Genomic DNA, 22693 nt, shown 5'->3' with positions numbered 1-22693 from the left:
ATTCCCAAAAAGACCCGAATGGCCTTTTTATTGGCCATTATCGGTGATGAGATTCCCATGGAAGCACAAAATCTATGCTGCGGCAGCAGGCGGAATAGTCTGCCCTAAGAATGGGAAAGATAGATGAATCCTAACAAAAGTGTTATGAGAAGTAAAGGGATCCCTGACCATTAGGTCCAGTCGCGGACGACTTTGGGGTTGCGGCGCTCATCTCGCTTCATTGGCCGAGGGAGCCGGTTTACCTTCCCGCCGGAGTGGTACCTATTTATCTACTTGCACTTTGATGTGCTTTCGAACTGCTAGGTTGGCAGGAGCAGGGACCGAGCAACAGGAGCTCACCCCGTCATGGGGATACGAACCGCCGACCTTCTGACCGGCAAGCCCTAGGCTCTGTGGTTTAACCCACAGCGCCACCCGCGTCCCATCAGATGCAAATTAACATCATAGAATCATATAATCATAGAGTTGGAAGAGACCCCAAGGGCCATCCAGTCCAACCCCCTGCCAAGCAGGAAACACCATCAAAGCATTCCTGACAGCTGGCTGTCAAGCCTCCGCTTAAAGACCTCCAAAGAAGGAGACTCCACCACACTCCTTGGCAGCAAATTCCACTGTCGAACAGCTCTTACTGTCAGGAAGTTCTTCCTAATGTTTATGTGGAATCTTCTTTCTTGTAGTTTGAATCCATTTTCCCGTGTCCGCTTCTCTGGAGCAGCAGAAAACAACCTTTCATACTCCTCTATATGACATCCTTTTATATATTTGAACATGGCTATCAGATCACCCCTTAACCTTCTCTTCTCCAGGCTAAACATACCCAGCTCCCTAAGCCGTTCCTCATAAGGCATCGTTTCCAGGCCTTTGACCATTTTGGTTGCCCTCCTCTGGACACGTTCCAGCTTGTCAGTATCCTTCTTGAACTGTGGTGCCCAGAACTGGACATCATTTAAATGGAGGCTAAAAGTCAGCCTGTGGTTTTAACAGCAGCCCATTATTTCAAGCCGACGACGTCCTCGCTCAACCTGGCGCCCTCCGGTCATTGTTGGACCATGACCCCCGCCAGCGCCAGCCCGGGAGTTGTGGTTCGACAACATTGTGATGTTGTGCCAGGTTGGAAAAGGCTAACCTGCTAAAAGTCCTGCATTGCAAATCTTCCTGGTCATTTTGCAAGCGAAACCACAGGAGATGGGGAAATTGAGCTTTGATTGAGCCAGTGTGGTGTAGTGGTTAAGAGCGGTAGACTCGTTATCTGGGGAACCGGGTTCGCGTCTCCTCTCCTCCACATGCAGCTGCTGGGTGACCTTGGGCTAGTCACACTTCTCTGAAGTCTCTCAGCCCCACTCGCCTCACAGAGTGTTTGTTGTGGGGCAGGAAGGGAAAGGAGAATGTTAGCCGCTTTGAGACTCCTTCGGGTAGTGAAAAGCGGGATATCAAATCCAAACTCCTTCTTCTTCTTCTTCTTCCCTGGGTGATTACAAAAAACACACACACCATCCATCTGCCCTCTGCTTCCTTTGTGCCTTGGGTTGGGACCATGTTCCCGACCCACCCGTCCCGTCCCCCCAAGCAGCCACGATGGCTGAGAAAGCCAGTGTCCCCACCCCCAACTCTGTAGCGCACAGAGCCTGGAGGGTGAAAATTGCTTTCAACCAGAAGCCAATGTCCCGCACCACAGGGGAGGCGCAAGCAGGTCTCCGAGAAAAGAGGTTTCACAGTTGTGGCATCACCTCGGATCTCTTTCCTTCCTCCCCAGCCTTTGTTGACAGCTTTGGAAAGGTTATTTTTTGCTCCGGCTGTGTAAAACGATACGCTTTTGCCCAGATGTGGGGCTGCTTGGGGTGTGTGGTGGGGGAGCCCCCCCCCGAACTGCCTCCGCTCTCCAAACCCTTCCCTTTCCAAGGTACGATCATTCCGTGTTGCGTACATCTCTGTTTTGCTTCCTGAAAGCCAGGGGAACATTGTGTCCATGGTTGCAAATTGCTGGAGAGAAGCCAGCTTCTCTCTCCAGATCTTTGGGGACAACGGCCTCCGTCAGACCCCATCTCCAGAGAGGAAGGGGCCTTTCTGAGTGATTTTCCGGGAGCAAGCGGAGTGGGGGTGTAGAGATTTTATTCGTGACCCCATGGACCAGAGCACGCCAGGCCCTCCTGTCTTCCACTGCCTCCCGCAGTTTGGCCAAACTCATGCCAGTCGCTTCGAGAACACTGTCCAACCATCTCATCCTCTGTCGTCCCCTTCTCCTTGTGCCCTCCATCTTTCCCATCAGGGTCTTTCCCAGGGAGTCTTCTCTTCTCATGAGGAGGCCAAAGTCTTGGAGCCTCAGCTTCAGGATCTTGGAGCCTCAGCTTCAGGTCTTGGAGCCTCAGCTTCAGAATGGATAGGTTTGATCTTCTTGCAGTCCATGGGACTCTCAAGAGTCTCCTCCAGCACCATAATTCAAAAGCATCAATTCTTCGGCGATCAGCCTTCTTGATGGTCCAGCTCTCACTTCCATACATCACTACTGGGAAACCATAGCTTTAACTACATGGACCTTTAAGGTTGGCAAGGTGATGTCTCTGCTTTTTAAGATGCTGTCTGGCGTCTTTTAATTTCGTGACTGCTGTCACCATTTGCAGTGATCATGGAACCCAAGTGTGGAGATTAATCAGTGGCAAAATCTGCAGTAATGGGGTTGGAAAGGCCTGCAATTGAATGCTTAATTAACAGATTGGATCAAAACTTTTGCTCAATCTGTACAACGCTCCCCCAAGGCAGGTAACAGGGGAGACTTCGGTTCGGTTCGCAGCTTTTAACACGCGGGATACCAAATCCAAACTCTCCTTCTTCCGACTCTGTGATTCTGTGGCCTTGCATATGCACTTAGCAGGATCGGAGCTGCTCCACAAACACCCTTCGAAGCACTCGAGAAGGGCCTCACTCGCAGATCCAGCTTTCGCCCTGGCGACGGCTCGTTCTCAAGACGCACGCACTTTGCGGCATGAAATTGTTTGGCAGCACACAGATCAGGCTTCCCAGCCTGTTGCTAGCGCTCCTACCTCCGGAAGCAGCAGCTGCTGTGGGGCGCATTTGACACTCCAACTTCCATCGCCCGGTGCTGTCGTGTGTGTCACCCCCCCCCCTCCCCGCCCCAGCGCCCCCCAGCTAATCCTCCCATCTGTTCCCTGTGCCGACACTCAACACAAAATCGCCTCCCACCCCTCTCCAGTTTATTATTAATCACCTCTACGGCAGCGTTTCCAACAGAAAAACACTCCCAGGTTAATTTGCGGTCATTATCCCATTAAGCTGGACGGCTAGCTAGGGAGCTAGGCAATTGTGATGCCCAGGATCACAGAATTTGTCGAACCAAAGCCCAACCGCCTGCCTGTTTGCGGGTGGGGGGGGATTTATTTGCTTGTCCCGCAAAAGGAAACTGAGGCCAAAAGGAATGGCATGCTCTGAATTATCCAAAGTGCTCTCCCTCCTTTGAAACCCAACCCACCCTTCCGACAATTTAGTTCTGAACTGTGCAGCAGAGAGCCTCCGACATGGATTGGCTGAACTGCTGTGACTGTGTGGAGTGTAATAATAATAATAATAATAATAATAATAATAATAATAATAATAATAATAAATTTGTACCCTGCCCATCTGGCTGGGTTTCCCCAACCACTGTGGGCAGCTCCCAACATAATTTTAATAATAACAACAAAAAAGGTTCGATTTCTCCCACTCGCTGCCTTTCAGCCCAACCCTACCTCACGGGGTCGTTGTGAGGATTAAATGAATGGAAGAACCACAGAGGCCACCTTGAGCTCCTGGCGAGAATAAAGGTGGGAAATAAACTAATAAGAATGATTTTTGAGGGCCCAGAGCATTATTTATTTATTTTTTATTTATTTATTTATTTATACCCTGCCCATCTGTCTGGGTTTCCCCAGCCACTCTGGTCAGCTTCCAACAGAATATTAAAATGCAATAGTCTATTAAACATTAAAAGCTTTCCTAAACAGGGCTGCCTTCAGGTGTCTTCTAAAAGTCTGGTAGTTATTTTTCTCTTTGACATCTGGTGGGAGGGCGTTCCACAGGGCGGGTGCCACCACCGGGAAGGCCCTCTGCCTGGTTCCCTGCAACCTCACTTCTCGCAGGGAGGGAACCGCCAGAAGGCCCTCGGTGCTGGACCTCAGTGTCCAGGCAGAATGATGGGGGTGGAGACGCTCCTTCAGGTATACCGGACTGAGTTTCTATGGTTTGTTTCTCTCCTTGTATTTTTCAGGAGTGGCTCCAAGGACCCCGAAGCTTGAATACTGTGTCAGCTTCTGGGCTAAAAACATCACATGCTACTGGAACCCTTTGCAGGAAATGGGTCCTGAAACTACATACAGGCTCCACATCACAGAGTAAGTGCCCTGCCTGCCTTTGGGATAGCAGAGATATAGGGCCAACCAGCATGTTGGAATAATATTCTAATCATTGCTTGATGTGGTTGACAATTTTGTCTGCATGGGTTCCACTGTAACCAGCAATCTCTCCTTCAGTGCTGAGCTAGACAAGCAGGTGGCGCTGTAGTCTAAACCACCGAGCCTCTTGGGCTTGCCGATCGGAAGGTCGACGGTTCGAATCCCCGCGACGGAGTGAGCTCCCGTTGCTCTGTCCCGGCTCCTGCCAACCTAGCAGTTCGAAAGCACACCAGCGCAAGTACATAAATAGGTACCGCTGCGGCGGGAAGGTAAACAGCGTTTCCATGCGCTGTGGTTTCCGTCACAGTGTCCCGTTGCGCCAGAAGCAGTCTCGTCCCGGAAAGCTGTCTGTGGACAAACGCCGGCTCCCTCGGCCTGAAAGTGAGATGAGCGCCGCAACCCAATAGTCGCTTTTGACTGGACTTAACTGTCCAGGGGGTCCTTTACCTTTTTTTACTTTTTTGGACAAGGACCAGGGATGGTGTTATTGTTTCTGTTGTCCAGCAAAACATCTGGCAAGCTGCGGGATTCCCCATGCTGGACGTAAGAGTTTTCTTACTGATCAGGCCCTAGACTCTACCTACTGCGCAGCTTGAAGCTGCCATTTTTTAATTAACCACAATCCCCTAAAGCAATGCTGTGGATAGGGCATTCTGGGAAATTTCCAAAGGAGGGGCCCAAGGCTCGCCAGTTTGCCACTCTTGCCCCTTGAACCCGCAGCTGCTAAGGAGTGCTCCCTCCTGTTTATTTTTTTCCAGAGAAGCTGGGCGCTGTCAAATGGATTTTGGCTACACGAGAAGCTGCACCGCCACCCAGGGAGACGGCGCGTGCGGAGTCCCGGTGGAGAACCTCTTTGCTTTCTACAAAATAAACCTAACTGCCGAGAGTCGAGGAGTCCAAGTGAGCTCTCCGGAAATGTGCGTCCATGGGATGAGCATTGGTAAGGAAGGAAGCTCGGGAAAGTCTCCTCGCCCTCTACACAACAACCCTGTGAGGTAGGCTAGGCAGAAAAAGAGAGAGAAAGGGCGTGTCCCTGGCTTCCATCACCCACTGAGCTTCATGGTTGTGTAGGGGATTCGAACCCGGATCTGCCCAGTCATTGCCTGACCGATGCGGCCTACTGCTTTGACCAGAACAATTTGGCTAGGTGGCAAAACATGTGGATCCCTCTCCTTTGATGCACTGGCGTAGCGGTTCGGAGTTGCAGGGCAGGGTGTCGAAGACCCCTTTGCTAATTCTGCAGCCAGGTTCCAGCATGGAGTCTGCCTCCAGTGCTTGACAGCCGCCCAATCAGACAGCTCCTATGATGTAAGTCATGGGCCCCGCCTGCTCGCCTGCTCCCTAAAATATCCCTGGTTTGTTCCTTTCTATATATATAGGGTGCCTACATTCTGCATAGGGACACGGGTGGCACTGTGGTCTAAACCACTGAGCCTAGGGCTTGCCGGTCAGAAGGTCGGCGGTTCGAATCCCCATGACAGGGTGAGCTCCCGTTGTTCGGTCCCTGCTCCTGCCCACCTAGCAGTTCGAAATGACATCAAAGTGCAAGTAGATAAATAGGTCCCGCTCCGGCGGGAAGGTAAACGGCGCTTCCGTGCGCTGCTCTGGTTCGCCAGAAGCGGTTTAGTCATGCTGGCCACATGACCCGGAAGCTGGACGCCGGCTCCCTCGGCCAGTAAAGCGAGATGAGCGCCGCAACCCCAGAGTCGTCCGCGACTGGACCTAACGGTCAGGGGTCCCTTTACCCTTTACCTTTACAGTACATTGATTATTGCTTTCATTTTATGGATCAATGGTCTTGTTAGATAGTAAAATGCATGTTCAATTGCTGTTTTAGGGGTTGCTTTTAAAAGTCTGGAACGGATTAATCCGTTTTGCATTACTTTCTATGGGAAAGCGCGCCTTGGTTTTAGAACACTTTGGTTTTGGAATGGATTTCCGGAACAGATTAAGTTTGGTAAGCAAGGTTATTATTATTACAGTGGTACCTTGGGTTAAGAACTTAATTCCTTCTGGAGGTCCGTTCTTAACCTGAAACTGTTCTTAACCTGAAGCACCACTTTAGCTAATGGGACCTCCTGCTGCCGCTGCGCCGCCAGAGCACGATTTCTGTTCTTATCCTGAAGCAAAGTTCTTAACCTGAAGCGTTATTTCTGGTTACAGGTGGGTAGCTGTGTTGGTCTGCCATAGTCAAAACAAAATAGAAAATTCTTTCCAATAGCACCTTAGAGACCAACTGAGTTTGTTCTTGGTATGAGCTTTCGTGTGCATGCACACTCCTTCAGATACACTGAAACAGAAGTCACCAGATCCTTAAATATAGTGAGGGAGTGGGGAGGGGTATTACTCAGAAGGGTGGTGGGAATGGGTGATCAGCTGATAGGTGTGGAAAACCTGTTGACGCCTGCAATTAGTCTTGCAGGGAAAGGCAAGGGGTGAGATGGCTAAAGATAGCTTTGTTATGTATAATGAGATAAGAATCCAATGTCTTTGTTCAGACCAGGTTTCTCCATGGTTTTAAGTTTGGTGATTAGTTGCAATTCAGCCACTTCTCTTTCCAGTCTATTTCTGAAATTTCTTTGTATTAAGACAGCTGCTTTGAGATCTTTTATAGAATGTCCTGGGAGATTGAAGTGTTCTCTGTCTTGTGATTCCTGATATCAGATTTATGTCCATTTATCCTTTGGCGTAGGGTTTGGCCTGTTTGTCCAATATAGAGAGCTGAAGGGCACTGTTGGCATTTGGTTGCATACACAATGTTGGAAGATGATTGCATTTGATTGCATACACAATGTTTGTTGTTGTTCAGTCATTCAGTCGTGTCCGACTCTTCGTGACCCCATGGACCAGAGCACGTCAGGCACGCCTATCCTTCACTGCCTCCCGCAGTTTGGCCAAACTCATGTTAGTAGCTTCGAGAACACTGTCCAACCATCTCATCCTCTGTTGTTCCCTTCTCCTTGTGCCCTCCATCTTTCCCAACATCAGGGTCTTTTCCAGGGAGTCTTCTCTTCTCATGAGGTGGCCAAAGTATTGGAGCCTCAGCTTCAGGATCTGTCCTTCTAGTGAGCACTCAGGGCTGATTTCCTTCAGAATGGATAGGTTTGATCTTCTTGCAGTCCATGGGACTCTCTAGAGTCTCCTCCAGCACCATAATTCAAAAGCATCCATTCTTCGGCGATCAGCCTTCTTTATGGTCCAGCTCTCACTTCCGTACATTACTACTGGGAAAACCATAGCTTTAACTATACGGACCTTTGTCGGCAAGGTAATGTCTCTGCTTTTTAAGATGCTGTCTAGGTTTGTCATTGCTTTTCTCCCAAGAAGCAGGCATTCATACACAATGTTGGAACCCGTTATTTCTGGGTTAGCAGCGTCTGTAACCTGAAGCGTATGTAACCCGAGGGAGGTACCACTGTATTGCACAACTATGAGATTATTGTAGAATCCAAGAAGGTTGTATAATCTTCGAAGGGGGCGTTTCTGCGACTATCAGGGAGAGACGGCTGCACCGTTGGATACAGGCGCCAACTTCCTCTTCTCACCCCACATCTAGTGAAACTGAGCGCACCTGAGGTCAGCATCGCTGAAGCAAACCAATCGCGGTGCTTCTACCTGGAATGGAGCACCCCCGGCGATGAGGTGCTGTCTCTGTTGGAGACTGAGTACGAGATCCAGTTCCGCGACGTGGCAGAGACGTCCTGGATGCAGGTGGGCGAGCCGGATCCCCTGTGGCGGACATCTGTTGCTACATATTTGTGTAGCGCCCTGTGTCTTGACGTTTGGTGAAAGACAGGCCCCTGCCCCAAGGGGGCTTGCAAATCTGGCTGCGTCTCATGCACGGTTAAAGCACAAGGCCCTCTAAGAATCCTGAGAACTGCAGTTTGTTGAGGGTTCTGGGAATCGTAGCTCTATGAGGGGTAAACTACGGTTCCCAGGGTTCTTTCTGGGCAGGGGGTGTGCTTTAAATGAATGGTGTATACGCAGCCTGGGAAACATCAGAGGAAGATAATAATGATGATGATGATGATGATAATAATAATAATAATAATAATAATAATAATAATAATAATAATAATAATTATTAATAACCTCAGTGTCCGGGCTGGACGATGGGGGTGGAGACGCTCCTTCAGGTATACAGGGCCGAGGCTATTTAGGGTTTTCAAGGTCAGCACCAATACTTTGAATTGTGCTCAGAGACGTCCTGGGAGCCAATGTAGGTCTTTTGGGACCGGTGTTGATTATTTCCTTGACATCTGACGGGAGGGCGTTCCACAGGGCGGGCGCCACCACCGAGAAGGCCCTCTGCCTGGTTCCCTGTAACCTCGCTTCTCGCAGGGAAAGAACTGCCAGAAGACCCTCGGAGCTGGACCTCAGTGTCCGGGCTGAATGATGGGGGGTGGAGACGCTCCTTCAGGTGTACTGGGACAAGGCCGTTTAGGGCTTTCAAGCTCAGCACCAACGCTTTGAATTTTGCTCAGCAACGTCCTGGGAGCCAATGTAGATCTCTCAGGACCGGTGTTATGTGGTCCCGGCGGCCGCTCCCAGTCCCCAGTCTAGCTGCCGCATTCTGGATTAGTTGTAGTTTCCGAGTCACCTTCAAAGGGAGCCCCACGGAGAGCGCATGGCAGTAGTCCAAGCGGGAGATAACCAGAGCATGCACCACTCTGGCCAGACAGTCTGCGGGCAGGGAGGGTCTCATCCTGCGTACCAGATGGAGCTGGGAGACAGCCACCCTGGACACAGAATTGACCTGCGCCTCCATGGACAGCTGTGAGTCCAAAATGTCTCCCAGGCAACACACCTTGTCCTTCAGGTGCCCTTCTGAAGGCAGTCCTGTTTAGGGAACTTTTTAGTAGCTGGTGTATTCTTCTGTTTTTAATCTTGTGGGTAGCCGCCCAGTGTGGCTGGGGAAGTGTGCTCTTTTTTTCTTTTTCTTTTTTGTACGCATTACTTAGCTGGAGGTCCGCATTGCAAAAATCAGACATGTACCAATTTCAAAGGATGGCTGTGATTCGGCAAATTACCGGTAGGTAGATCTGCCTTTACACACCAACCGAATAAGATTATTTCACCTGCCTCAACTTGCAGTGGCAGCCCAACTTTAAAAACAAACGAAGTGCTAAAGCTTGCTCCCCTCCCCAACCCCCAATATTTCTCCTCCCGCAAAGGTCAATTTTACGTTGTTTGAAAACTCTCCTGGCTTTGCAAACATCTGCCATGTCGCCCCCTTCACCAACTACTCCGTCCGAGTGAGGGCAAGATACCTCCACGAAGTTTCCTTCGCCGTCGGCGGCGGGCGTCCATTCTGGAGCGACTGGAGCCGTGAGAGATTTGTGAGGACCCTGCCTGAAGGTAAGGTGATCTCTGCTGTGCTTAGAGGCGACGCTGCATCGCAGGGGGTTGGGCTAGATGACGCTGGGAGTCCCTCTACAATTCTATGATTCTACTACACAGGCGCTCAGAAGCTTGCAAGAAGGGGGGGGGGTCAAATGTGCCTCTAATTCAGGCATAGGCAAACTCGGCCCTCCAGATTTTTTTTTTTGAGACTACAGCTCCCATCATCCATTGCCTCTGGTCCTGTTAGCTAGGGATGATGTTAGTTGTAGTCCCAAAACACCTGGAAGGGCCGAATTTTGCCTATGCCTGCTTAGTCCTAGCCAGCATGACTAAGCCAACATTTCATAATGTCGTGATGCACTTGCTTGTGTCTCTTTCTGCTTCCTGCGTTCTCTTGACCTGAGAAGAGCCTGTAGTATTGTAACGGAAAATCCCAGGTGTGGGACTGCCCAGCCACCTGGCCCTTGGGGATAAGCCCACTGGTTTCTGTGGAGTTAAATAAAAGAAGTCCAGCCACTGGAGCAAGGACAAGACAGGGTTTATCGCGCAATAGGTTACAGTAAAACTGCACACCCAGAGCAGCGTTACAATAACTTTTAAAAACTCCTACCATATCCCAGAATACAGTCTGGAAACATCATTACTACATCACTAAAACATCATCACTACGTCACGATAGGGGAGGGTTATACATGATTGACATATAGGAAAGACAAGATTAACATATGGGGGAAACAGCAGTATCAGGGAGAAAAGCAATGACAAACCTAGACAGCATCTTAAAAAGCAAAGACATCACCTTGCCGACAAAGGTCCGTATAGTTAAAGCTATGGTTTTCCCAGTAGTAATGTACGGAAGTGAGAGCTGGACCATCAAGAAGGCTGATCGCCGAAGAATGGATGCTTTTGAATTCTGGTGCTGGAGGAGACTCTTGAGAGTCCCATGGACTGCAAGAAGATCAAACCTATCCATTCTCAAGGAAATCGGCCCTGAGTGCTCACTGGAAGGACAGGTCCTGAAGTTGAGGCTCCAGTACTTTGGCCACCTCATGAGAAGAGAAGACTCCCTGGAAAAGACCCTGATGTTGGGAAAGATGGAGGGCACAAGGAGAAGGGGACGACAGAGGATGAGATGGTTGGACAGTGTTCTCAAAGCTACTAACATGAGTTTGGCCAAACTGCGGGAGGCAGTGAAGGATAGGCGTGCCTGGCGTGCTCTGGTCCATGGGGTCACGAAGAGTCGGACACGACTGAACGACTGAACAACAACAAAATTGGCAAGGATACCTTGAGCACTTATCTGGGAGAGAACAATGGGATTCCAGCTGAGGGATATTAGCCCGGTGGCTTCCTGAAGCACCCAGAGATTACCTGCTGAGGCATTTCCCTGTGCACGTGGTCTCTCACCTACTGGATCATGGCGGAAAGATGGGTTCCCTTAAGGGCATCACTCCGTACCCCAATGAGTTTACTCGGGAGGAGACTTTGCTTAGGTGACCCCCCCCCATAATTTCCATAACAAGGATCTGGCCAATGGCCTCTCTAGCCCAGCATCCTGTTCTCATGGGGGCCAGCCAGATGCCCCTTCTGGGAAACCCGCAAAGCGGGATTCGAACACAAGAGCAACTCTCCCATCTAGCGACTGATATTCGGAAGCACTGTTGCCTCCAACTTGGGGGAGAGACCCGCCGGCCTTTTCCTCCATGGATTTGTCTAATCTTCTTTCAAAGCCATCCCAGTTTGGTGGCCAACATCACGGCGTCCTGGGGTGGTGGTGGAGCGAATTTTGTAGTTTTCTCTGGGTGAATAAAGTGCTCTCTCTGATCTGTACTAAATCTCGGCGTTTTGCTTCCGCTGCAGCTCCGTCGGCAGGGCCGGCTCTTTGGAGGAAATTAGGACACCCCGATGGCTATGGAAACAGAGTGGTCGTCCTCATGTGGAAGGTAGGGAGGGGTAGCCAATGCACCGACACCGTGGAGTGAAAGGGTGCTACCACTGTGCCAAGAGCTGCAGGCGGCACGGTGCCAACATCACTGCCTGAGCGCAAACCTGTCGCTGGATGGGTGAAAGATTCGCGGCACAAAGACAGCATCTCGAGGTCCACACAGAGATGCCCGAGGGGCCACATTTGGTGTATATGATGTAAAAAGTAAAGGTACCCCTGACCATTATGTCCAGTCGCGGACGACTCTGGGGTTGCGGCGCACATCTCGCTCTATAGGTTGAGGGACCTGGCATTTTCCGCAGACAGTATTTCCGGGTCATGTGGCCAGCATGACTAAGCGGCTTCTGGCGAACCAGAGCAGGGCACGGAAATGCCGTTTGCCTTCCTGCCGGAGCGGTACCTATTTATCTACTTGCACCTTGACATGCTTTCGAACTGCTAGGTGGGCAGGAGCAGGGACCGAGCGACGGGAGCTTATTCCGTCTTTGCGGGGATTCGAACCGCCGGCCTTCTGATCGGCAAGCCAAAGAAGCTCAGGGGTTGAACCCACAGCGCCGTCCGCACTTGGGGAAAAGCAGCAGGGTTTTCTTTCTTATAACATTTCCTTTTGCTTCCTCCTTTCAGCCCCTGACGCCAAAAGAGGCAAACGGCGAGATCCTGGGATACAGCCTTCACTCACAAAAAAGAGGGGAGCCTGCGATCCTGCAATGCTTCACGCCAGACCTGCAGTGTAGCCTCCTCCTCCCAGCCGGAGAGGAATTCACGTTCCTTGTGGTGGCCACCAACATTGTGGGCATGTCCCCTCCAACCAAACTCGTGGTCCCGCCATCCGGCGGTCAAGAAGGTGAAGTAGGAGGGTGGGGAATGCCAAATGCCATTTTTACCTTTCTGCGGTAGGCTGGATCAGGGGTAGGCAACCTAAGGCCCGTGGGCTGGATGCAGCCCAATCGCCATCCAAATCCGGCCCACGGATGGACTGGGAATCAGCGTGTTTTTACATGAGTAGAATGTGTCCTTTTATTTAAAATGCATCTCTGGGTTATTTGGGCATAGGAATTTGTTCATCCCCCCCCCAAAAAAAAATATAGTCAGGCCCCCCACAAGGTCTGAGGGACAGTGGACTGGCCCCCAGCTGAAAAACTTTGCTGACCCCTGGGCTGGATTCTACACACATTTGCACAGCAAGAGCTTTTCTCAAGCAAGCAAGACTTCAAGGACTCATTCCTTAGGCCCAGGCTATCCGAAGGACCGCATCCTCCCATAGGGGAGCGGGTGCGGTTGTGGTCTAAACCACTGAGCCTCTTGGGCTTGCTGATCAGAAGGTCAGCGGTTCGAATCCCCGCGACGGAGTGAGCTCCCGTTACTCTGTCCCGGCTCCTGCCAACCTAGCAGTTCGAAAGCACACCAGTGCAAGTAGATAAATAGGTACCACTGCAGCGGGAAGGTAAACGGCGTTTCCATGCGCTCTGGTTTCCGTCACAGTGTCCCGTTGTGCCAGAAGCGGTTTAGTCCTGCTGGCCGCATGACCCGGAAAGCTGTCTGTGGACAAACGTGGGCCTTCCTCAGCCTGAAAGCGAGATGAGCGCCACAACCCCATAGTCGCCTTTGACTGGACTTAACCGTCCAGGGGTCCTTTACCTTATCCTCTTCTATGAACCTGCGCAGGCCCTGAGACCTTTGGGGGAAGCCCTGCTCTCTGGCATGCTTTGGGGGTGGGGTGGGGGAATCAGGGAGAAGGCCAGTGTGGTGTAGTGGTTAAGAGCAGTAGACTCGAAATCCAGGGAACCGGGTTCGCGTCTCCGCTCCTCCACATGCAGACCTTGGGCTAGTCACACTTCTCTGAAGTCTCTCAGCCCCACTCATCCCACAGAGTGTTTGTTTTGGGGGAGGAAGGGGAAGGAGAACGTGAGCCGCTTTGAGACTCCTTCGGGTAGTGATAAAGCGGGATATCAAATCCAAACTCTTCTTCTTCTTCTTTTTTTTTAAAAAAAAACATATTTATTGATTTTCCAATATATATTTCCAATTACCAATCAAATTACAATCCAAATTAATTATACAATTTCAATTATAACAATTCCAATTATACCAAATTTTTAATTTGTGAGTTCCCCATGTCTCGGACTCCGGAGTGCTTTTCTAATCTCTTCCAGTTGCTTTCAAAGTCCAATATTTTCACAGCCTCTGATAAATGCCAGCAAGCAGACACTATTATAATAAATGATGTCTCTGTATGGATAAAACTATCCTCCTTCCAAATATCACTTTTCGGCCGGCGCCATCTTGTCCTCCTCTTCTTATAAATCAAGCTTGTAAATCAAACTGTGACACAGCATTCTGCCCCCCTGTGTGCCTTCCTCCACTCCTTTCCAGGAGAGCCAGACACCTCGTAAATTCCACTATCAATCGTTCATCAAAGCTGGCTTCTCCCTTTGAAGTGGTGTTCAGCTCCACAAGTTCTCGTCAACAATCCATAAATAATTCTTGCTGCGTCACTACCAGCCGAGGATCCTCCATTGCTGTTAAGTCAATCCAACTCCATACAGTCTATTTTTTGTAATTTCCAATCTAGTTCACTCTCAGTCGCTCTTCTTCTTCTTCTCAGCTGTTGCTCCCAAACTTCGGATCTTCTGACCAAACTGAGTGTTGGTGAGCATTCCGTGACTGCGATGTTCTTTTTTTTAATTTTTAATTTTTTGCTGCTAGATCTGCCATCCCTGCCGCCCGTCCTGGTCTCTCCAGCAGGGGACCACGGCCTCCTCTTGCGCTGGCCCCTTCCCGACAACCCGATGACAGTCTACATTTTCGAATGGGGTCAACTACCCACGAAAGAGGGCAGAGACGTGTCCTGGCGTTATCAGCCAGCGAGCGTTGGCCATGCGCTCATTACAGGTGAGCGGAGGCAGGCACCTCATAGACATGAGTCCGCCGTGTGATGCAGCAGCGAAAGAAGCTAATGCCATTCTTGGTTGGTTGCGTCGGCAGAATTCGGGTGATGGGGGGAGCAGGGAAACCAAACAGCTTCCCTCTGATTTCTCTCTTATGGAATCTTTTTTCATTCCTCTCCAGAAGCAATTGAGCCAGGAAAGCTCTATGAACTGAAGATTTTCGCCCTCATAGATGGCAGGATCTGGACCTCGGGTTCTACCAGTGCTTACTCCAAGCAGATTGGTAGGTGGTGTGGGATGTAAGCACAGAGCAGCCAAACCCAACACTGCTAGAGTGGACATGAAGGTAACTCAGTCCTCAAGGCTTAACTTCCTGTTTACCTGGACTGAGTTACAGGAACCAGAAGTAGGTGTGGTCTTATCTGGGAACAAGATCCCAAAGATCTCCCTTTTTGCCTAGTCATTTGAACAAGCAGGATGCTCAGAAGCAGAGGTGAAGCCTGTTCCCCTATGGAAGCAGCTTCACCACATGTAAATAGATTTATCTAAGCTTATCTGCCTCTTTGAGCCTGTACTGTATCTCATAGACAATGACTGTAAGTAAACCTTCATATCTTATAATCAGTACTGTATTGTGTCTTTGCTTTTAAGAGAGAACAAGGGGGATATACCAGGAATATATATTTCTTATAGAGGCTTTAGCAAGCCTATGCAACCGTTTTCTGCTGTGTTTTAAAAGGGGAATGGAACTCTGCGAAGTTTGGAGCTTGCTCACACAAGCTGGGGTTGAGATATATAAATAATATATACTCATCCACATTCCTAAACATTCCCACAGGTGGGACCAGAAAGTATTCCGTTATTACATCCATCGAAACTTATTTACACTGTTGAATTTATCTCAATGCTGCCAATGTTTTCAGGTGTACAGTCATACCTCAGGTTGAACCCCCCCCCTTTCCCTCCTTCTTCACTCTTTCTCCAGCTCCACGCCGTGCGCCAACTTTATATCCCGTCCGAGTCTGGAAGTCCCGGGTCGAGTTGCAGTGGGAGATTCTCCCTTTGGAGGAACGCGGCGGAGTGATACGAAACTATACTGTCTTCTACAAAAAAGAGGGGGAAGATGATCATAGTAAGGATGGGCTTTGTTCCCTGTTCTAACAGGGAACACACCAAGTTTCTAGACCTTAAGGCAGGGGTCAGCAACCTTTTTCAGCCGTGGGCCGGTTCACCGTCCCTCAGACCATGTGGTGGCCCGGACTATATATATATATATATTTTAAAAATGAATGAATTCCTACCCCTCACAAATAACCCAGAGATGCTTTCATCTAGTCCAGCCCCCGCCATGCAGAAATCTACACCAGGGGTCAGCAAACCTTTTCAGTCCACTGTCTCTCAGACCTTGTGGTGAGCCGGACTATATATATATATTTACTGTATTTTAAAAAATGAACGAATTCCTAACCCCCACAAATAACCCAGAGATGCATTTTAAATAAAAGGACACATTCTACTCATGTAAAAACACCAGGCAGGCCCCACAAATAACCCAGAGATGCATTTTAAATAAAAGGACACATTCTACTCATGTAAAAACCACGCTGATTCCCAGACTGTCCGCAGGCCGGATTTATAAGACAATTGTGGGAATCACGTGGGAATCAGCGTGTCTAGAAACTTGGTGTGTCTTTTAAAAAAAATGTTAAAAGCAATCACTTTAACATTTTTGGTTTGCGTTTGGGAACCAAGGCGTTTGAGAACCAAGGTTGTTGTTGTTGTTGTTATTTTATTATTATTATTATTATTATTATTATTATTATTATTATTAGTACCCCGCCCATCTGGCTGGGTCTCCCCAGCCACTCTGGGCGGCTTCCATCAAATATTAAAATACATTTAAAATATCACAGTTTAAAAACTTCCCTAAACAGGGCTGCCTTCAGGTATTTTCTGAATGTCAGGTAGTTGTTTATTCCCTCCTCTGACGGGAGGGCATTCCACAGGGCGGGCGCCACTACCGAGAAGGCCCTCTGCCTGGTTCCCTGTAGTTTTGCTTCTTGCAGGGAGGGAACCGCCAGAAGGCCCTCGGCGCTGGATCTCAGTGTCCGGGCTGAACGATGGGGGTGGAGGCGCTCCTTCAGTTATACTGGGCCGAGGCCATTTAGGGCTTTAAAGGTCAGCACCAACAATTGTGCTCAGAAACGACCTGGGAGCCAATATAGGTCTTTCAGGACCGGTGTTACATGGTCCCGGCGGCCGCTCCCAGTCCCCAGTCTGGCTGCCGCATTCTGGATTAATTGCAGTTTCTGGGTCACCTTCAAAGGCAGCTCCACGTAGAGCACATTGCAGTAGTCCAAGCAGGAGATAACCAGAGCATGCACCACTCTGGCCAGACAGTCTGGTACCACTGTACTAATGAGAAGCCTGAAAGCAGGACCCATGCACAACTGCACTCTTCCCTCCTGCTGTTTCTTGCAACTGGTCTTCAAAAGCATCGCATTCTCCTCCGATTGTGGATGCAGAGCGCAGCCGCCAAGGCTGGTAGCCATTGCTAGCCTTCTTCTTGCCTCAGGGACAGCCCCTCTTTCTTGTTTTCCAGCGGCGGTGGTCCTGGACAGCTCCGTACACGGCTGCTTCATTGAAGGCCTGGCTCCAAGCTCCGTCGTGACGGTCTTCATCACGGTCGCCAACGATGGAGGGAGTACAGATGGACCCATTGTGACCATCCACACCAAGGACTCTGGTGAGGGAACATGGTGGGGTTTCCTGGGCTTGCATTTTTTTATTTTTTACTATATAGAATCATAGAGTCCTAGAGTTGGAAGAGACCCCAAGGGCCATCCAGTCCAACCCCCTGCCAAGCAGGAAACACCACCAAAGCATTCCTGACAGATGGCTGTCAAGCCTCCGCTTCAAGACCTCCAAAGAAGGAGACTCCACCACACTCCTTGGCAGCAAACTCCACCGTCGAACAGCTCTTACTGTCAGGAAGTTCTTCCTCATGTTTAGGTGGAATCTTCTTTCTTGTAGTTTGAATCCATTGCCCTGTGTCCGCTTCTCTGGAGCAGCAGAAAACAACCTTTCTCCCTCCTCTAGATGACACCCTTTGATATATTTGAACATGGCTATCATATCACCCCTTAACCTTCTCTTCTCCAGGCTAAACATACCCAGCTCCCTAAGCCGTTCCTCCTAAGGCATCGTTTCCAGGCCTTGGACCATTTTGGTTGCCCTCCTATGGGCATATGGTTTTATGCTTTCTACTATTGCTACACACCTCTTAGGTACTTTTAAAAATGACAAATACATATATATTTTTTAAAATAGATATGAATGGTTTCCCAGATAGCTCAGTCGGTAGAGCACGAGTCTCTTGATCTTAGGGTTGTGGGTTCGAGCTCCGTGTTCGCCCCAAAGATCCCTGCATTGCCGGCGGTTGGACTAGATGACCCCCCAATTGTCCCTTCCAACTATGATTCTATGATTCCTTCCACCAGGCAGGGCCAGACCTCTTCACTCCAAGGACTCAGCTACATTAGTAAAAAACAACAGTGTTTTGAATGCATTACGGATAATCAAATCAATCAAATTTTATTAAACGGTCACAGACCAAATTGTCCATGCATTACATACATGCAACACCAGGTGGCGCAGCAGAGCAGAAAACTTTTCTGTGTTGTTTTACATAGCGGTTTTCCCCACACCCTGTAATTCTATGAAATAAACAATGCTGCGGCTGTATCCCTGTGGGTGGCAGGAGGGTGGCGTTGGTTTGTCTTTGCTGAATGCCTCGGCCTCCGTGATCTGATGCTCCCTCTTTCTCTCTCTGCTTTCTCGGCAGATTACGGCGAAACCGAAATCCTCTCCTCTGCCCTTTGCGTAGGGTTCCTCTTCGTCCTCCTTGCCGGGTCCCTGGCCTGCCTCTGGAAGCATCAGTTGTGCGTGTCCATAAACTATCACCTTCCCCGTCCCACTTGGCCCAACCCATTGTTTGCAAGGGCTCCCAACTTTTCCTTCTCTCTCTCTTTTTAAAAATAACATCCTCTGGGGAGGGTTGCAAGGAATCGTTTTGACTCAAGAATTAACACCCTGAGCCCCTTTCTGCACCCAGAAGATTGCCCAGCCTGTGGGAAAGTCTCTCCCTTCTGGACTACGGCTCCCATCGGCTCCAGCCGTTGTAGCCACCTCAAACTACAACTCCCACCACGGCCATTTCGAACTACAACTCCCATCAGCACCGGCCGGCACGTCGACTTGGGCTGATGGGCGTTGTCGTCCAAAGGTATCTGGAGAGAACCAGGTTGGCAGAGGCTGGCATGCCCCATGCCAGGGCTCAGTGGGGCTTCTTCAGAAGCACATTCCGGGAGCCTGGTGCCCAGGGGTGTAGCAAGGTAAATTGGTACCCGGGGGCAATAAAAAGTTTGTCGTTGTCCCCCCCAAAGGCATGGGAAAGTCAGGTGGTACCCAGTGCAGAAAATTTCTTGTCAACACCCCATTGATTCCCCCCCCCCTTGCAAAAATGGTTTTACGTTATTTCATATTTTCTTACAAAGGAATAATAACAAGTAATAATAATAATAATAATAACTTTTATTTATATCCCGCCCTCCCCGGCCGAAGTCGGGCTCAGGGTGGCTAACATCAGATACATAACTTTGGTATAAAATCAAACAATAATTAAATGACCTCCTAAAAACATCTGAAAATCTAATTAAAGTCTAATTAGATGGCTTTCCACAGGGTTAGGGTTGGGAACAGTAAGTGCTCCCACTGAACTGAAATTTCAGCCTTCACGACATAGGAAAACAGCCAAGTGAACAGCTATTTTGGTGGAGGAGGGTCAAGATATTAACCGATAGGCATGAAAGTTCATATATAGCTATATAATCCCTAGTATAGTAAGATAAGACCTTCGGAGAAAGCGTTTTCAAAAAAAAATCCAAAAATTTTTTTAAAAATTTCTTTTTCAAAAAAAAAATTGTTCCTTGATAATTTGCCACCCCCTCCGTTATGGAACATGGGGCAGACCGCCCCCCGCCCCCTTGCTACGCCCCGCTGGTGCCACCACCGAGGAAGCCCTGTCCACACACACACACACAATCAGCTCGCACGAGACTCATTCCGCAAAGGAGACACTTCGAACCTGGACCAAAATCTTCTGCCTGCTAAAATGCGATTTTGTTGCTTGGGCTAAGCAAGGAGAGAGAGAACTAGTGCTTCAGAAACTAGATTTTGCTTTCCTTTTTAATTTTCTGAACTCATTTCAATTGAAGTCCTTTTTTGTCTTTTTCTTTTTTAAATCTCCCCCCTCCACTCTTTTAACTAAAGCAGTGATGTCCAAAGTCCGTTCAGGGGGGGCCTAATCCGGCCTGCCGGTCAGTTTAATCCAGCACCTGTGGCAGTTTATTTCCTGGGGTAAAATCCTTTTTTAAAAAAAAACCCTCAACAACTTCAACCCTTTAAAAAAAAAGCCCACAATTTTGGGGTAGAATCGCAAGAAAGCTCAACAACTTTGGGGTAAAACAAGGGGAAAATGTTCAACAACTTCAATCCTAAAAGAAAGTTCAACAACTTTGGTCAGTCCTTTGGTCGGCCCTCACGGCCCTTCAGTTCATCAAATCTGGCCCTCTTTGAAAAAAAGTTTGGACACCACTGAAACTAAATTCTCTGAATTTTTCAGGCTTCGGAAGTACCTGTGGCCACCAATTCCCGACCCGGCAAAAAGCAACCTTGCCACGTGGGCACCGCAAAAAATGTTTCTGGTGAGTAGCGGGTATTATGCTTGCCAGTGTTGTTTGGGTGGGTGGCTTGGATTTCTCCCCCCCCCCTCCCCTGGGCAGTTAAAGGCGCCTTCAAACACAGCCTGTCTGTGACCTAAGAGCAGTTCAGCCAATCACTGAGCAGGGGCATCAGAAAACGCATTGCAGCCCTCAACCCGCAGCGAATTAGAACATGCAACCGATGACATTAAGGACTCGGCCAATGGGATCATTGGCCAGCACAGTGCATCTGTGACGTAAGGGCAGTTCAACCAATCATTGAGCAAAGGCTGTAACAATGGGAGTGTCAGAAAGTTCTTCCTAATGTTGAATCTCCTTATGACTGGAGATTTTTTCCCAAAGGGAAAAGGTGGAGTGTAAATGAAATTGTTGTTGTTCAGTCGTTCAGTCGTGTCCGCCTCTTCGTGACCCCATGGACCAGAGCAGGCCAGGCACCCCTATCCTCCACTGCCTCCCGCAGTTTGGCCAAACTCATGCCAGTCGCTTCGAGAACGCTGTCCAACCATCTCGTCCTCTGTCATCCCCTTCTCCTTGTGCCCTCCATCTTTCCCAACATCAGGGTCTTTTCCATGGAGTCTTCTCTTCTCATGAGGTGGCCAAAGTATTGGAGCCTCAACTTCAGGATCTGTCCTTCCAGTGAGCACTCAGGGCTGATTTCTTTAAGGATGGATAAGTTTGATCTTCTTGCAGTCCATGGGACTCTCAAGAGTCTCCTCCAGCACCATAATTTAAAATGGGTTAATAATAATAAATACACACACTCACACTGCTCGCCAACCCCGCTGCCATTCCCGCCCCCCCCCACCCAACACACCAACCCCCAGAGCTTTCCCTCCCCATCCCATATCCAATTTTCTTTGTCTCCCCATTAATTTTCTTCATGGTAATCCACGATCGCGATGCAGCGCTACAAATCCTCCAACGGGAGCTGCGTGACGACAGCATTACAATTTTATCTACAATTTTATCTATTTACCACACCTATCAGCTGATCACCCATTCCCACCACCCTTCTGAGCAATACCCCTCCCCACTCCCTCACTATATTTAAGGATCTGGTGACTTCTGTTTCAGTGTATCTGAAGAAGTGTGCATGCACACGAAAGCTCATACCAAGAACAAACTCAGTTGGTCTCTAAGGTGCTACTAGAAAGAATTTTCGATTTTGTTTTGACTATGGCAGACCAACACGGCTACCCACCTGTAATTACAATTTTATGTATATGGGAAGATACAGCGGCACCTCGGTTCTCAAACTTAATCGGTTCCGGAAGTCCGTTCCGAAACCAAAGCATGGAACCGCAAAGTCCAACCAGAGAGTCAGATGTTGTTGTTTTTTTAAGGCTGACCTTTAAAGCCCCTTCTTGTCCTCCTCCCTTTAGGATTTCTCTCCTTGCCGCCCTGAGAAATGGAGCCGAGATTATCTCACCTTGACCATCAATGACCTCCTGAGAATCCTCCCCTCCCAGTCGGAGGAGATGGGGAGGAAGGCGTTTTGGGGGAACCAGTGGCTGGCGGATGTTCCCGGGCCTTTGCAGAAGCCAGACCCCATTACCAGAAACGGGAGCCCCTCCTGGGGAAGCAGAGGGCAGCCCCAGAGCCACACGTCCTCCTGGAGCCCGGTGGTCTACTCCAGAGTCATCGTGGTCGAGAAGAACCATGGTCCGAATGACCCTCAGAGAAGCCCTCGCCATCTGCGGCCCCCCTCCAAGTGCCAGGATCCTGAAAACCCTGCTCTCAGATCCAAGTCTGGCCAAGGGGTCTGGCTGCAGAATTTTACCTATGAGGCCTTGCTAGATGTTGGGCCAGGCAGCAGGGCGTTTGGGTCCGTGGCTGAATTTCCACTCCTGGTGAGTCTGGCGGAGGGAATTCTCCACCCGACTGAAAGCCCACAAGGGACTCCGAGGAAGAAACCCTAGCATATCTCGCAAGGATCTTGCAAGACCTCGGATAGGAGCTTTCTCGCTGCGCAGCTTTAGCGGCGCTATCGTAAAACTAACCTGCTGGAGACTGAAGGTCTCAAAGCCGGGCTCTGCAGGGCCTTCCCCGGGCTCGAAATTTCTGCAATAACATTTGCTCGCCCGAGCTATCCGAACAGGTCTGGCGGAGCGCTTGGCTTCGATCTCGCATGCTTGGCTTTTGGATTGCTTGCGCTAAACTGCCGATAACTCAGCGAAGGTGAAACTCGTCAGAACGAAGGAGAAGAAGAAGAAGAAGAAGAAGAAGAAGAAGAAGAAGAAGAAGAAGAAGAAGAAGGAGAAGAGTTTGGATTTGATATCCCGCTTTATCACT

At 49.5% G+C, this 22693-nt stretch overlaps 1 protein-coding gene across 1 annotated transcript; it reads left to right on the top strand.

The window, feature by feature from the left end:
• The first annotated feature begins 1575 nt into the window (after nucleotides 1–1575).
• On the top strand, nucleotides 1576–22320 carry LOC117039716 (interleukin-6 receptor subunit beta-like). The gene is made up of 14 exons (XM_033136898.1): nucleotides 1576–1706; nucleotides 4209–4382; nucleotides 5201–5382; nucleotides 7999–8153; nucleotides 9617–9800; nucleotides 11646–11728; nucleotides 12355–12574; nucleotides 14437–14622; nucleotides 14800–14901; nucleotides 15604–15750; nucleotides 17221–17364; nucleotides 18463–18559; nucleotides 20302–20383; nucleotides 21784–22320. Exons 1-14 carry the CDS (start codon nucleotides 1576–1578, stop codon nucleotides 22318–22320), a joined length of 2424 nt encoding a protein of 807 aa, XP_032992789.1.
• Nucleotides 22321–22693: the final 373 nt, after the last annotated feature.

Source organism: Lacerta agilis, chromosome 18 (genome assembly GCF_009819535.1).
Source record: "Lacerta agilis isolate rLacAgi1 chromosome 18, rLacAgi1.pri, whole genome shotgun sequence".
In the NCBI taxonomy this organism is placed as follows: domain Eukaryota; kingdom Metazoa; phylum Chordata; class Lepidosauria; order Squamata; family Lacertidae; genus Lacerta; species Lacerta agilis.
The sequence above is the reverse complement of the archived record's forward strand: the minus strand, read 5'-3'. Positions and strand labels throughout refer to the sequence as shown.